Source organism: Schistocerca cancellata, chromosome 5, assembly GCF_023864275.1.
Source record: "Schistocerca cancellata isolate TAMUIC-IGC-003103 chromosome 5, iqSchCanc2.1, whole genome shotgun sequence".
In the NCBI taxonomy this organism is placed as follows: domain Eukaryota; kingdom Metazoa; phylum Arthropoda; class Insecta; order Orthoptera; family Acrididae; genus Schistocerca; species Schistocerca cancellata.
The window spans coordinates 317,269,771-317,286,235 of NC_064630.1; the positions used below are offsets into that span (position 1 = coordinate 317,269,771).

Here is a 16,465-nt window from a genome sequence, read left to right on the forward strand (position 1 = left end):
GCATTTTGAAAGAGGATGAATAGAATACAGAAAGTAGACTTAGATAGGACTTTTTGGGAATAATGATGAACGAAGGGAGATCTCCATGCAAAATACTGCAGTAAAACAAATCCTGTCCTTTCCTTTTGTGTTATCCCTCTATGTGTTTGTGTACCCTTGTGTATTTGTGTTCTTCCTGTCTTCATGCGTTTAGTTAATAAGATTTATGTTCTAGAATTTTTCCAGTACTAAGCTACATTCACTATGGCAAGGAATACTGTTATCCTCAAATATAATTTGCATTTATAATATGTCATTTTCTTTGTAAAGATGTTTACACATTATTAATTCTGTTCTGTTTCAATTCTCATGTGTGAAATTAATGTTTCGTAAACTATTCTCATTATTTTATTTATTTACTTACGTCATAATTCCTGTAACACTGATTTATATGTTTATTTCTATTCTTTTGTAAAGCCTGTACTACTGCAAATGTTATCTGTATTGTTATGTCCTTTAATGATGTATTTTGTACCTTTGTTATTGTATTCTCATGTTATAATATTGTAATTGACACCAGTTCAGCAAATTAAGTAACTTGTAAGCATTCATTTCACTGCACACATTTCTGTTGGTCATAGTACATGCACAATATGTAAAAAAAAAAAAAGATGACTGTTTAGTGCTCCCACGTGTCTTGATAAGTCAGCAAGGGACTGGTTAACAGCACTGCTGGTTCTAAGGACAATTCCAAAAACTTTGTGAGTACACAAGTGGTGGTTTTTGGACTTGCTATATTCTCCGCAAGACTCTTCGATGGTGATTCTGCACCTGCACAGTCGCAACAGTTGGCAGCTGGCTGTCTCTACAAGGAATACAGTGGGTCTGCATCTTTGATGACTCACCAATACCATACTCTCTATCAGGACTACAGTGGGTCTGCTCTTTGATGACCTATATTCTTCAAAACTTCCACTGACTCTGCTGTGAGTTTGCTCTGTTGTGGCCCATTACTTGTCTGCATGTCAAGAGTCAGTACTGTCTTTCCGTTGGAAGGACAACACTACTTCTTCAAGACTGCATGGAAATCCACTACTTCCGTGTGCATTTTCTTTTACTGTTCAGACTTTGAGAAAAAAAAAACACTGCAATGTTACTGTGATGAATGATCAGGACTGTCTTTATGGACTGTGAGAAAATTTTAGCTTTTGACCAACATTGTATCAATAAGTGTGTGCATTTGATTTCTTTGTTATTGAAATTATGAAAAATTTTTTCAAATCTGTATTGGCCACTGCCCAAAACAATTTGTAAATTTTTTTGTGGGGAGCAAGGGGGCTATGTAAGTAGGCTGTTTAGGTTTTTATATTGGTAACGCCACGTAGCGCTCTGTATGAAAATCACTGGCTGTGCTGTGTGCAGTCTGTGGCTAGTTTGCATTGTTGTCTGCCATTGTAGTGTTGGGCAGCTGGATGTTAACAGCGCGTAGCGTTGCGCAGTTGGAGGTGAGCCGCCAGCAGTGGTGGATGTGGGGAGAAAAATGGCGGAGTTTTGAAATTTGTAAGACTGGATGTCATGACCTGCTATATATACACTCCTGGAAATGGAAAAAAGAACACATTGACACCGGTGTGTCAGACCCACCATACTTGCTCCGGACACTGCGAGAGGGCTGTACAAGCAATGATCACACGCACGGCACAGCGGACACACCAGGAACCGCGGTGTTGGCCGTCGAATGGCGCTAGCTGCGCAGCATTTGTGCACCGCCGCCGTCAGTGTCAGCCAGTTTGCCGTGGCATACGGAGCTCCATCGCAGTCTTTAACACTGGTAGCATGCCGCGACAGCGTGGACGTGAACCGTATGTGCAGTTGACGGACTTTGAGCGAGGGCGTATAGTGGGCATGCGGGAGGCCGGATGGACGTACCGCCGAATTGCTCAACACGTGGGGCGTGAGGTCTCCACAGTACATCGATGTTGTCGCCAGTGGTCGGCGGAAGGTGCACGTGCCCGTCGACCTGGGACCGGACCGCAGCGACGCACGGATGCACGCCAAGACCGTAGGATCCTACGCAGTGCCGTAGGGGACCGCACCGCCACTTCCCAGCAAATTAGGGACACTGTTGCTCCCGGGGTATCGGCGAGGACCATTCGCAACCGTCTCCATGGAGCTGGGCTACGGTCCCGCACACCGTTAGGCCGTCTTCCGCTCACGCCCCAACATCGTGCAGCCCGCCTCCAGTGGTGTCGCGACAGGCGTGAATGGAGGGACGAATGGAGACGTGTCGTCTTCAGCGATGAGAGTCGGTTCTGCCTTGGTGCCAATGATGGTCGTATGCGTGTTTGGCGCCGTGCAGGTGAGCGCCACAATCAGGACTGCATACGACCGAGGCACACAGGGCCAACACCCGGCATCATGGTGTGGGGAGCGATCTCCTACACTGGCCGTACACCGCTGGTGATCGTCGAGGGGACACTGAATAGTGCACGGTACATCCAAACCGTCATCGAACCCATCGTTCTACCATTCCTAGACCGGCAAGGGAACTTGCTGTTCCAACAGGACAATGCACGTCCGCATGTATCCCGTGCCACCCAACGTGCTCTAGAAGGTGTAAGTCAACTACCCTGGCCAGCAAGATCTCCGGATCTGTCCCCCATTGAGCATGTTTGGGACTGGATGAAGCGTCGTCTCACGCGGTCTGCACGTCCAGCACGAACGCTGGTCCAACTGAGGCGCCAGGTGGAAATGGCATGGCAAGCCGTTCCACAGGACTACATCCAGCATCTCTACGATCGTCTCCATGGGAGAATAGCAGCCTGCATTGCTGCGAAAGGTGGATATACACTGTACTAGTGCCGACATTGTGCATGCTCTGTTGCCTGTGTCTATGTGCCTGTGGTTCTGTCAGTGTTATCATGTGATGTATCTGACGCCAGGAATGTGTCAATAAAGTTTCCCCTTCCTGGGACAATGAATTCACGGTGTTCTTATTTCAATTTCCAGGAGTGTATATATTATGACTTTTGAACACTATTAAGGTAAATACAGTGTTTGTTCTCTATCAAAAACTTTCATTTGCTAACTATGCCTATCAGTAGTTAGTGCCTTCAGTAGTTTGAATCTTTTATTTAGCTGGCAGTAGTGGCTCTCGCTGTATTGCAGTAGTTCGCGTAACGAAGATTTTTGGTGAGGTAAGTGATTTGTGAAAGGTATATATTAATGTTAGTCAGGGTCATTGTCTTGTAGGGATTCTTGAAAGTCAGATTGCGTTGCGCTAAAAATATTGTGTGTCAGTTTAAGCACAGTCATGTATAATTTTTCTATGGGGACGTTTCAAGAACAACACTACTTGATGAGATAAGAGATCTTATTTTATGGTATTACAGACGTTAGAAAAATTTCAAAGTTGATTTTCTCGAGAATTTTTGAGAGTTGCATCGAACTACTGCGGCAGATTGTTATTTTAGTTCTGAACTTTACGTACCGTAAATATAAATAATTATAAAAATCGGACAGCCGTGTGGTTCCCTTGTGAGCCGAATGCCTTACACCACAGCAAAACCTTCCGGAAACTATGTCTGAAACAGGTTTATTTATGCTAGTTTCAGTCCTATGCCAGGAAGAATAATCTTTAATTATGCACAGTAGTTGTAGTAGGTGTACGTTTAACATTATGTACGCTGCGCTTGACCTCTAAAGCGGCTGCTAGACGGTCCGTATTATTGCTCAATGTTTATAGCTTTGCAATAATTTTGAATGTTTGTGTTTTAGGTTGCAAGGTTTCGCATAATACTAAATAGATCAAAAGAATTTTGAAATACACTGGCGGAAAAAAATCGCACCACCAAGGAGTTATGCGACATAATCGAAAGTTGGCAGGCGCGTTTCTTCATTTGAAAGATGAAGTCTATTCAGTTCATGCCCGTCAGATAAGAGTGACCCTAGTATCGAAACTATGAGGAAGCAAATCAGATTCGCGTTAAATACGGTCGTGAGCGTTATCTTTGAGATTGGACGCGGTGAGTTGATGTCAAGTCAAGAATGCCTTTAAGGCTGCAAAGATGCCATTATCAGTAACTGACTATCTTTGAACGAGGGCGTGTAACTGAGCTACGAGAAGCTGGATGTTCCTTTTGGGGTATTGTAAAAAGACTTGATAGCAATGTAGATATTATACGTGATGGACGAGCATTGTCGTGTTGAATAATCGCGCAGTGCCGCGATTCATCGCTGATCCTAGGGCGACGTCGTTCTTCAGCCATCTTTGCTTTCCAGTCACGGCACCAATAAAAACACAGTCGTTTGTGTTGGAGTGCTAAAGTCAGCCAACGTATGGCACAGTAATTTCCTATCTTCCTGCTGCTAGTTTAAAATGGCTCTGAGCACTATGCGACTTAACTTCTGAGGTCATCAGTCGCCTAGAACTTACAAGGGAACCTCCCCATCGCACCCCCCTCAGATTTAGTTATAAGTTGGCACAGTGGATAGGCCTTGAAAAACTGAACACAGATCAATCGAGAAAACAGGAAGAAGTTGCGTGGAACTATGAAAAAAATAAGCAAAATATACAAACTGAGTAGTCCATCCGCAAGACAGGCAACATCAAGGATACTGTGAGCTCAGGAGCGCTGTGCTCCCCTGGTTAGCGCGAGCAGCTGTGGAACGAGAGATCCATGGTTCAAGTCTTCCTTCGAGAGAAAAGTTTAATTTCTTATACAATCAACTTCACTCTCCAAAATTCCAGGACATGTTCAGATTTGTTTACATATACGCAGGATTTGACGGTCTACACGTGGAAAAATTTGATAACGTTAAAAACATATGTTTTGACAGAGCACAGGGAAAACTGTGCGACTGTGAAACTGTTGCATTCATTTGTTGCAGTTTATGTGACAAACTCTTATGTTTTCATCACTTTTTTGCGAGTGATTATCACATCCACAAGAAAACCTAAATTGGGCAAGGTAGAAGAATCTTTTTACCCATTCGCCAAGTGTACAAGTTAGGTGGGACGACAACACATTCTTGTCATGTGACGCACATGCCGTCACCAGTGTCGTATAGAATATATCAGACGTGTTTTCCTGTGGAGGAAACGGTTGACCTATGACCTTGCCATCAAATGTTTTCGGTTCCCACTGGAGAGGCGCGTCCTTTCGTCTACTAATCGCACGGTTTTGCGGTGCGGTCGCAAAACATAGACACTAAACTTATTACAGTGAACAGAGACGTCAATGAACGAACTGGCAGATCATAACTTTGCGAAAATAAACTTTTCACTCGAGGGAAGGCTTGAACCAAGGACCTCTCTTTCCACAGCTGCTCGCGCTAACCAGGGGAGCACAGCGCTCCTGAGCTCACAGTATCCTTGATGCTGCCTGTCTTGCGGATGGACTACTCAGTTTGTATATTTTGCTTATTTTTTTCATAGTTCCACGCAACTTCTTCCTGTTTTCTCGATTGATCTGTGTTCAGTTTTTCAAGGCCTATCCACTGTGCCAACTTATAACTAAATCTGAGGGGGGTGCGATGGGGAGGTTCCCTTGTTAGAACTAATTAGATCTAACTAACCTAAGGACATCACACACATCCATGCCCGAGGCAGGATTCGAACCTGCGACCGTAGCCTGCTACTAGTCTCCGACCAAAGGCATTGGATGAAACAGAATGTTGGAAGGAGACTATTACTTGTTCTCGGATGGCAGGAAGAGACGTGAAGAGGTTGTGGTATGCTTGGTGCACTGTAGCGCGATGCCCCATTGTCGTGCTCAGGCACGATCGACCGCAACCTCGATGACGGCTATGTCTGCCCTATCGTTCGCATGGAGTTCCGTATTGGGCCACTATCGCATCTGAATGCCCCACAAATCTGGATATTGTACGATTCGATCAGCTGACCAAATGGAGGCCCACAATGAGGCCCCTTTCAAACTCCGTCAGGTCCTGATAACGCTCTCTCGCAGGAATACGCGGCTTCTTCGCATCATTCACAGTGTCTCTCAACATCCGACACTGTTCACGTCCCCTTCTATAACCTAAAAGGTGTAGTAAGAGCTGCGGACTACGAAGTTACATTGACATTCGACCGTGCCTTCTGGGTGCTTCACGTTCTTTGTCAGACATTGTACAGATACTTACCAAAGTATCACCAACCTGTATCTTAATGACAACACACAATGATTACATCAGCGATGGAAACAGGCTTAAACTCATGTTTGAGATGTGAAAAAGTATATCTTCAAATGTTGAAGGAAACTAGTTTTAGATATATATTTCCCGTGTATCAGCTTGTGGCCTTTACATGTTATCATTTTTGTCAACTTGTTAAAAGGTGTAGAGCACTGTCTTCAAAAGGCATTTATTTGTCTTATGTCCACATACCATGCAACTCGAAAACTACTGAAAAGGGAATTTTCACCAATCGTATTTAACATTACTTTCTCAAAATCGTGTAATCTGACATCCTTCGCACATCCTAACAGACATGAATACCGTCTGTATTTGGCATCGGTGAACAGTTGCAGATGTATCGTGGTCATGGTACTGTCGTTGCCGTAACAACTCCCCATAGTGCTGTTGTGCCATTTTTACCGCGGCCCCTTACACAAGACGCCTATCGCCCACCTCTGCTTACGTAAACCCATCCGTACTTTGTTACTCACGGTTTACGTATAACCAACACCGCCGAGACACGGTTGAGGAGAGGACAGTTGAATTCCGGTGAAGTGGATAAAAGGCGTTAACTGATTTGTTAACAGCGAGTATCGTGGGGTAAAAAAACTGTTTTCTCCGGAAATGCGATACACTTTCACATCACACACACGTGATGGAAGATATTCTCAGTGACCTATAATCAAATACATGGTTGGGGTAACTAAGGGAAAAGACAACAGTGTAAGAGGCCAGTCGAGAACAAAGCTTACTTACAGCGAAACATGTAACAGGAAATTATGCGTACGTATGTTGGAGTGGGGAGCAAGAGGATTGGGGAGATGAGAATTATTAACGACCAGTTACGTCCATGCACGAATCGTAAAACAAAGAAATCTTAAAATTTTATGGCACAGAAATTCAGATGGGTGATGCGTTAATTGATTCATTTTTCAGGTGAAATTCAGGGCATCAACGTGCGTATTTTTTTGTATTTGCCAAGGAGCAGGGGGTTCGTGGGACCACAGACGGCTTTCCGAAGTCTAGAGGAGAACTTTGAATTTTTGTCATTGGTACCTTTTCACTGCAAGCGACTGCGGCTTTTACCTTCGAAACCTGTGTAGACAGATGATCAACACGTTTCATTTGTTGATTGAACTGAACGGGTACTGACGTCACGGAGATACATATGGCTATATTGAAGTATCACTCTCTAACACTGAATTAATGACATTCTTTCTTTCTTTCTTGCGCTTGTGCCTTTGTTCCGCAGGTACGCAGGGTCGGCATGGTTAATCGGATTTGGCAATGTCGGATTAAGGGGTGGCCGGATGCCCTTCCTGCCGCCACCCCTATCCCCCAGGACGGAATTAGTGTACCCCAACTGTCTGCGACTAGTTCAAAAATGGTTCAAATGGCTCTGAGCACTATGGGACTTAACAGCTATGGTCATCAGTCCCCTAGAACTTAGAACTACTTAAACCTAACTAACATAAGGACATCACACAACACCGAGTCATCACGAGGCAGAGAAAATCCCTGACTCCGCCGGGAATCGAACCCGGGAACCCGGACGCGGGAAGCAAGTACGCTACCGCACGACCACGAGCTGCGGACTCTGCGACTAGTGTAATCCATGGAATAATGCGAAAGTGTTCAGATGTCTGCGAGCCATGTAACTGAGGCGGGACCAGCCCGGTATTCACCTAGGGGATGTGGAAAACGGCCTAAAAACCACATCCAGGCTGGCAGGCACACCGACCGTCGTCGTTAATCTGCAGGGCGGATTTGATCCGGGGCCGGCGCGCCTACCAGAGTCCACGAAGCAGACTGAATTAATGACATTAAATATCTTAAGCCGCAAGACAGTCCCAACAACATTTAACCTCAGCATTTGAGTGTACTTATTTCAAAATTAAAGACCTGCTGGTTTCAGAGCACACGCTCGAGCTTCACCAAAACCTCAGTACCCAACATTTAATTCTTACCGTTTATTATCAGCTTTACTTCGGATGTTGTTACAAACTTACGTACTGTATTCTCTATCAGTAGTATTTTCTCACATAGTTTCACCTACCTAAACTAAACTTATTTTCAGTGTCAACCGGAAAATAATGTGCACAATATTTTCTTTCGTTATGTCACGGCGGTGTACGCGGACCATCTCACGAAGGACGCACCGCACAGGCACTTGATTATCCCCGAATTCAATGTATCCGCTCACACCCATGAACATAAAGTGAGGTCATTTAACAAATTATAAGAGTAGAGAGAATAGGGAGAAACACGACTGTACAGACGTCGTCAATTCTGTAACCTGCAATCCGTGGCATCTGCCCTTCCCCAGAATATCGAATTACGGATTCTGCGTGCGGCATATGGTACTCAAAGCCAGGTATAGATTCAGGAATTTTTTCGGAGGGGGATGGGAGAGGAGGGGAGTCGAGGGACAAAGTGTATCGCTACCTTTCACTCACACCTCAAGGAAAATAAATAATTTGTCATCACCATTACGTTTGATTTGCCTGAGATGCATAGAAATCTAATAATAATAAGAATAAAAAGATTTTAATATAATGTTAACAGCTTACAACAGCGGTTAGTTCAGTGATTGTTCTTTTTATGGGGAAGTCATTACAATTTGATTACCTCCTCCCCCCCCTCTCCTTGAATCTGCACGTGCCTAACGCCCGAAGTAACCACGCACGAGTACTTGCCCCATAGCTTTCAATGGATGAAATCATACATTATTTTCGCGAGATTGGTATCGCGATAAGCAGATCACTATGTGCAATAGGCGAAGCGGGTGGGAACACCAACTTCTCACTAGTATCACCACTATCGCCGAATTTTAGAAAACACAAAAATTTACAAAACTATCATGAGGTTTCTATCACTCCGTTTACATGGTGTTCCCAAAACCGGATTTCGTAAACCGATTTCCCCATACGCGTCTGAGTGGTCATATAAACACTTCAAAATCGATTCTGGAAATCCGCTTCTAGTTGCCGGTTTTCTAATTCCTCAATAGATTTTCGCTCCCATGTAAATACATCTGATTTTGGAATGTGCTTGGGCTGTCGGATTTTGTCCTTGTTTTAAAAATTTTCGGCTACTGTGAATGGACCGGCTTTTCATACGGTGAAGGATACGTGTAAATACTATGCTAAAGCTATTTACACTTCGTCTAGTTGAAGAGAAATAGTGATTGTGCTGACTAAATAAGAAGCTGTAACAGCTGTTTTTCACGCACCTTATTTAATTGACCTACCAAATCCGCTTCAGACATTAACATGTAAACACGACAGCGTAAAACTGTTTTCGAAATTCTGTTTTAGTCTTTCGGAAGATGTGCCGCATGTAAACTTAGTGTATGAGATTATATCCTGAACATAAAACTGAGAGTTTTTGTAAAGTTTTTAGGGACACGGGATTTCGATCCGTCAGATGTCGTTCGCTCTCTTAATTTGTTATCGCTACGCGGTATGGATCTATTCATTTTGCCATTTTGGTACGTCGATTTCAGTTATATAATGCTGATTACTTTTTGAAGTAATAGTTATGTAAATAACCCTTGTTAGTTTGTTTCTGTCACGTCCGTATCATATATTAATAGTTTTATATTTTTATTATTTTGATCCAACATCAATTTGCGTCTCAAAAAGTTAGTGAATTTTTATTAATGTATCTCACATCTGAATACATACTATTAACCCAGAAAAACATTTTCTGAATCAGTTATTTGAGAATTTTAATTTTTGTAAACACATGGTGTAAAATCATTGGCCTATATAATTACCTCTGACGAGCGTGCTATTCTTCACGGAAAGCTGTTTTGAGTTTTAGTGTCAGTTCAGTTGGGTAGTTGAGAACATGAGTTTGCCTAAGTGAGTCATTATCTTTCGTTCTATGGCCAAAAGTACCAAACTCTAACTAGAAGAGAATAAATTTACGAGTCTGAGAAAGGAAGAAATTAATTCATAAAATGTCTATAATCACCATTCCACAGTCATACAGAGACTAAGATGAATCCTAGGCTATAATGGAGCACCTACAGTGAACTTTCTTGGAAATCAGCGATACGAAAGATAAGTAAAAATATGTTGTGCTTCCTGTACTCACATCTCTCTTAAAACATTGTAACATAGTCGTTTTGTTGTAACATGCAAGTAGAACCGAGAGCAGTAGAGGAATGATTACAATTTCTCCGAAAAACGCTTGTAGTATGTGCTCGGTATGCCTCGACACGAATTTTTAAATCATCGGATGTACTACCTATTTAATAACGCAGTGGCTGCATAGTATTTATACCAAACGGCAACAAATAACTAAAAGAATGTGGACCGTGGGATTCTTAAGAGTGGCGGGGTCCCTTTGGGAAACACACATGAAAAGAGAACGTCAAATGAATGCACGGTTTCTTTAGTTCATTGACTCATACGAGAAACTGCTTGGCTTTCTTATCGTTTCCTAATTTTTTTGTATCCTTGTAGAGTCTTTCTGGTATACTACGGCTCAGATTCCTGTTTGTCTGACTTGAAGATGTACATATCGTGTTACGTTTAGTGTTTTATATTAAGACAAGATTAACGAAGCAAAATTTCTTAAGTGAATAAATAAATAAATAAATAAATAAATTCTGAGAAGCATATGTTCTGTCACATTCCAAAAGGCTCTTTTTCGAAGGATTTATGATTCCATAATGAGTTTTTCCTGCTTGATCATTTAAGAATATTCAGTTGTGGTAGTGTATTAGCTACGTGCTGCATTGCATCTGAAAATACACTGTACTGGATAAATAATTGCCGGTCAAGAACGGCTGGAGACATAACTACAAATGTAGCTCTGTGAACTAGTTTCACTGTAAGAAATTGAGGGAGAGACACTGTATAAATTCTACAAAAACCAATGGGAACTGACCGACAGGTGGAGCGTAATTTACAACGTTAGTTTAGTGAAGGCCGTTGAGTGTTTAATACGTTACCCAGTAGTCAGACATCAGTCTCAATGCTCATCGCGTTGATGTTGTTGTTGTGTCGCGGGTTGCAGTTCTGCTTCTTGGTGATGTCCCTCGTTAGCAGAATGCCCTCCTCAAGCTCCATGATGTCTGACGACGACTCCGACAAAGAGCTCTTCTTCATGTGTTGACCTGAAAGCAGAGAGCAAAACATGCCAATTCCGGTGTCTTTGGAACAGAGAGGAACGGCATGCATACATCTTTGGCGCGACATAGCCACTTGTACAAATACCATGACGGCCAATTGTTGAATGCAAACTAAGATCTACAGTGTCCGTTCATAAGTGATATTTATGTGGCTGACCTCTATTTTAGTGTTGCCCCGAAATGCTTTATAAGGCCGTTCAAGATATGAAGATAGGGAAGCCGCCTGAAAATGATGGCGATTCAGTAGAAATGATCAAAAATTGAGGAAAAATAATACGGAAGACACTAGCAAAATTGTGAATGTGTGCGGAGGGAGACGAATCACCTAAACTGGCAAAATGCTGTAAGTATTCTGCTTCAGATGAAAGGAGACAGGCAAGATTTAAAGAAAGTATTCAATAAGTAATGCAACACTTTTTTCCCTCGGCCAATTTCGTTGAAAAGATGCGGAATTTATTGAGGGACATCGTGGCATATTCCCGCTTCAGCCTTTATAGTTTGTTAAAGTTTTGATAGGTTGCGACGCTTTATGTAGCCTTAAAAATGGCATCGTAGCAAGCAGAGAGCTGTCACTGAGTTTCTTTTGTCGGAAAACCAGAGTATAGCAGATGTTCGTAGGTGCTTACAAGATGTCTACGGAGTCCTGGGAATGAACAAAAGCACGGCGAGTCGTTTGGCGAGGCGTCTACCATCATTCCAACAAGGTCGCTCAAACCTGTCCGATCTGCCGCTTAACGGTCGGCGGGCCACACAGCTGCGACTAGTGCAATGTTGGAACGTGCGGACACTCTCATTCGAGGCGATCGACGGATCACAATTAAATATCTCGCTGCTCAACTGGATGACTCTGTTGGTTGTGCTTGTCCACCAGTTGGGGTACTCAAAAGTGGGTACCCGATGGGTTCCTCGCTAACTAACGGAAGACCATAAAGAACAACGAAGAACCTCTGTTGTGCCCAATGAAGCAGTACGTGGATGACGGGGAGGTTGATGCATCAAGACTTCGGCTCCGACGTCGACCAGTAGAGAGGTACCATGTCGGTACGCAGGCCCTTGTAGTAATACGGCGTAACGCCGTCGTAGGTGGAGGAATAATATGGAGTACTGATATCCTGAATAAAGCCAACCGGCTTTCAGAAAAAAATACGTTGCATTTCTTGTTGAACATTCCTCGTGCAAGGTATTCAGTAAGATTATTACGAAACATTCAGGAAAAACGGATTTTATAAAGCAAAGGAATAAGCTACAGTTAGAATTGAAAGTAATACAATGTACAACGTGCAAGTCGTGAAAAAATTTAATAAAAGGAACAGTGAGAATAAACTTTACGGATTTTCACGAAGTTTTCGGCTTAGTTTTAATAAAAGCTTTAACAGCAGTTCATTAGAGACAGTATGTTCATTCAACCTATGTTACTATAGTGAATAATACGTATCGTAGAGGTTGAGAAAAGTAAAACTGGTCCGGAAAATATTTATAAGACTGAAATGGAACTTATCCTTGTTAATGAAGACGAGAACTGTTATCGCAGAAAATTCTGGAAAACATGATTCCGATGCAACAATCGGTTTTCGTGATATGCCTGCACATGAGCATGCTATGCGTGCTGTGTCTGGACTTGTTCGCTGTGAAATTATGTTTATGTGAGTGGGAGTAACAGATGTGTTAAGTGACGTCGAAGCTTATCGCGGCGGCATCCTTGTATAAAATCTTCTCGCTGTTCAGACCGTGTAAAGTCGTAGCTAAAACTCGAACTGTCGAAGCTTTCCCATCCCTCAATCATCACCCAATTCGGGAGGGGGAATATGTTCACATTGCTGATTTCCTGCATTTACGGATGCGAATCCAGCCTTGCAGGTGACGTCACACCACCAACAGAACTTAGAATTACAAGTGATTTGTTGACAAACTTGTCTGCCACACACACTAACCAGTTACTTTCATCCATATTGGTTTGTCTGGACAATACGTTGTTCCTAATTAAGTAGTACTGCCTGATATTGACTACTTCGCCATATTGCCACTTCAGTTTGATGACTTTTAAGATGGGATCTTTGTCTTGTTCGTTGCGAATATCTGCAAGTGTGGTACCCACATATCTTACGAACGTTCGCTCCCCCCCCCCCCCCCCTTCCCCCTGTCTCCCTTCATACATAAAATATCAAAATTTGTCTCCTTAAGTTCTTTGTCCTTCTCAAGTGTTAACCCAGTGGGTACTCGTGATGAAATGTGGGCCACGACAATGACTTTCCCTGGAACGTATACAATATAGAACTTGAATTACTGAAGACAAAGCGCTCAGAGAGAATATCTAATCTTTCTCTTTTTCTTTCCTTTATCAACCCATGGTAATTAGGGAAAGGGTTTATGACTGAAGTACCATTCGGTAGGAACAGAATCCATATGAGTCACAAGGTTTTGACAGTTATATCCAGTAGTGCAGAACTGTTCCAACAGGTACGATTAACATTCTCTTGACGTCGTCACCGTTCAGTCCAAGTCGTCGAAGAAAAAGGCGGTTTTGTACAAACAGTTCTGAGCGTTACTGAATGTTATGTATTGTGCGTGTGTGAAAGGACTCCTACCTAACAAGTGCTTTGTAAAACGTAATAAAGTAACTGGAAGCAGGCAAAAATTGCTTCGCCTGTACCAACATTCTCATCTTCACTTCCACTTCGCATCTGGTCCCATGCAAGCGTTAACAGACCACAGTACTTTGACATAGTACTTCCTACCAGCTATAGTCCCTTCTCTGTCTCTCCATAAATCAGGAATCTATTACGCACATCCTCACCTCTCGCCTGTAAAATACCCATAGCCGACTCTCCTTTTAGAATCTTTTACTGATGCCCGCCCCCCCCCCCCCCCCCTTGAACCATGGACCTTGCCGTTGGTGGGGAGCCTTGCATGCCTCAGCGATACAGATAGCCGTACCGTAGTGCAACCACACGGAGGGGTATCTGTTGAGAGGCCAGACAAACGTGTCGTTCCTGACGAGGGGCAGCAGCCTTTCCAGTAGTTGGCAACAGTCTGGATCAGGCTGTTCCAAACGAGCTCCAGGGAGCCGGAGCGCTCCGGAGCGCTCACTGCAGCAGCTCGGAGCCCGCGTGGAGGGGGAAAGCGAACTCACTGCCCCCTGGCCACATGCAGCCGCAACTGACGCAATAATCCGTGTTCAATGACAGCTATGATTAGCCGCCGCAGCCCTGTACCTCTATTGGAGGATACCTTTCTATTCATTGAGAGGGATGGTCGTCCGCAGTGTCTTGTATGTCATAAAGTATTTAATTCTGCGAAGAGGTCCAATATACAACAACATTATTCACGTATTCACGCAGCGCACTCCGAACTGGTAGAAGGCGTTGCACGCAGAGAAATGGTAGCCAGGCTTAAGAACGACATACCAGGAGATGTTAAGTTTAGAAACGGTTTCGTAGTACGGAGGGTATCAAAACATGCAACATAGTTCGTGTTCTGTAATGCGTTTCTAATTTTCAGGCGAATGGGAGCGGATAAAACACTACTGAATCTGCAATTCGAGCAAGCAACAGGGTCGCTGACATCGTTGCGACGAGTGGCAAGCAGTTTTCGGTGGGGCCAATCTTAAAATCGTGCATGGTAGTGGTTGCAGAATGTTTGTTTCCCAGGGAGGTGCAGGCAATTGAAGGGGTTTGCCTGTCGAAGCAAACAATGTCTCGTCGAATCCTGGACATGGCAGCGGATTTAGGGACACAGCTCAGGAAAAAGGCGGAGAGCTTTGTTGTATTTTCGCTAGCGCTTGACGAAAGCACCGACATATCGGACTGTTCTCGTATTGCAGTCTTTGCGCGTGGTGTCGACATGGAGCTGCAAGCAACTGAAGAACTCTTGGATGTGGTACCACTCGATTACACCGCAACAGGACGTGACATTTTTGAAGCTGTTTGTGAATCAGTGGACAATATGAATTTGCCATGGGATAAGCTCCATTCTGTAGCGACAGACGGTGCACAACAAATGATGGGGCGTCTCCAAGGTTTTGCGTCTCGTGTGAAAAGTAAACTCAGGGACGAATTCGGGAAAGACATTTTGACTCTTCATTGTTTTATTCACCAAGAGGTACTGTGTGCTGAAAGAGTAGAGCTAGGTTGCGTAATGAAAGATGGCGTGAAATGTGTGAATTTTGTGCGGCATCACGGTATGAATCATCGCCAATTCAAAGGATTCCTGAAAGTTATGGAAGCGGAGTGTGCTTACCACAGTACAGTTCGTTGGCTGAGGTGGGGAAAAGTTCTTGATGTTTTCTTTGCCATTCGTGAGAAAATATCCCTTTTTCTCGAAATCGAAGGGGAAGAAATGCCTTGTCTGAAAGATATAAAATGGGTATCAGACCTGGCGTTCCTACCTGACATAACTATGCATCTGAATAATGTTAATCTGTCATTTCAGGGCAAAGGGCAGCTAATCGTTGACATGCACGACCAGATCAAAGCGTTCATGGAAAAGTTACGTTTATTTGAGAGGCGGATGAGTAATGGGCATTAAACTTTCTTCAATCGTCTTGCTTATTTAAAACTACCTGAAGGTACTACTTTCGGCGATTACCAAGCAAAGTTAAAACAGCTCATCACGTCGTTTGAAACACGATTCCGAGACCTCACTAGTTTGGAAATGGAACTTAAGGTGTTCAGCACTCCTTTTTCAGTTTCCCCCGATGACTTGTCATCGTCACTTCTATTGGAGATTATTAATTTGCAAAATTCAACTTTGTTGAAAGAAAGGTACTACAACACGTTGGATTTGTCACGATAGTATCGTTCATTACAGCAAAAAACATTTCCCAAGCTTCACAACAATGCCGTCAGATCATGTGCATGTTTGGATCTACGAATTGTTGTGAGCAGCTTTTCTCAGCGATGAAAAGAGTAAAAAGTAAGGAATGATCGTTTCTTCAGGATGCAGCAATGAAGGCCATGCTCCGCATTAACGCTGCGAACACTTTGACGCTTGATATTTCCGATCTTGTGATGAAAAGAAAATGTCAAGCTACAGAGGCACAATAAATTTAGTATGCCATTTCTTGTAAACCAGTTGTTTCATATTTATTTCCTGAACATCGTATTTCCTGGTGTAGGATGTCACGACGTCTTAGCAGCTAAGAGTATGACGTTGTCGATCTTGTAAGAC

The 16,465-nt window shown here is 43.3% G+C and overlaps 1 protein-coding gene across 1 annotated transcript in view; it reads right to left on the minus strand.

Moving 5' to 3' along the window:
* Positions 1–16,465, minus strand: part of LOC126188518 (potassium voltage-gated channel protein Shaker) — a 1,090,690-nt gene that overhangs the window by 151,826 nt on the left and 922,399 nt on the right. The window contains exon 10 of the mRNA XM_049930120.1: positions 11,120–11,284. Within this exon, the coding sequence (XP_049786077.1) occupies positions 11,127–11,284 (158 nt within the window). The 3' untranslated portion in view covers positions 11,120–11,126. The remainder of the gene's footprint in view (positions 1–11,119; positions 11,285–16,465) is intronic.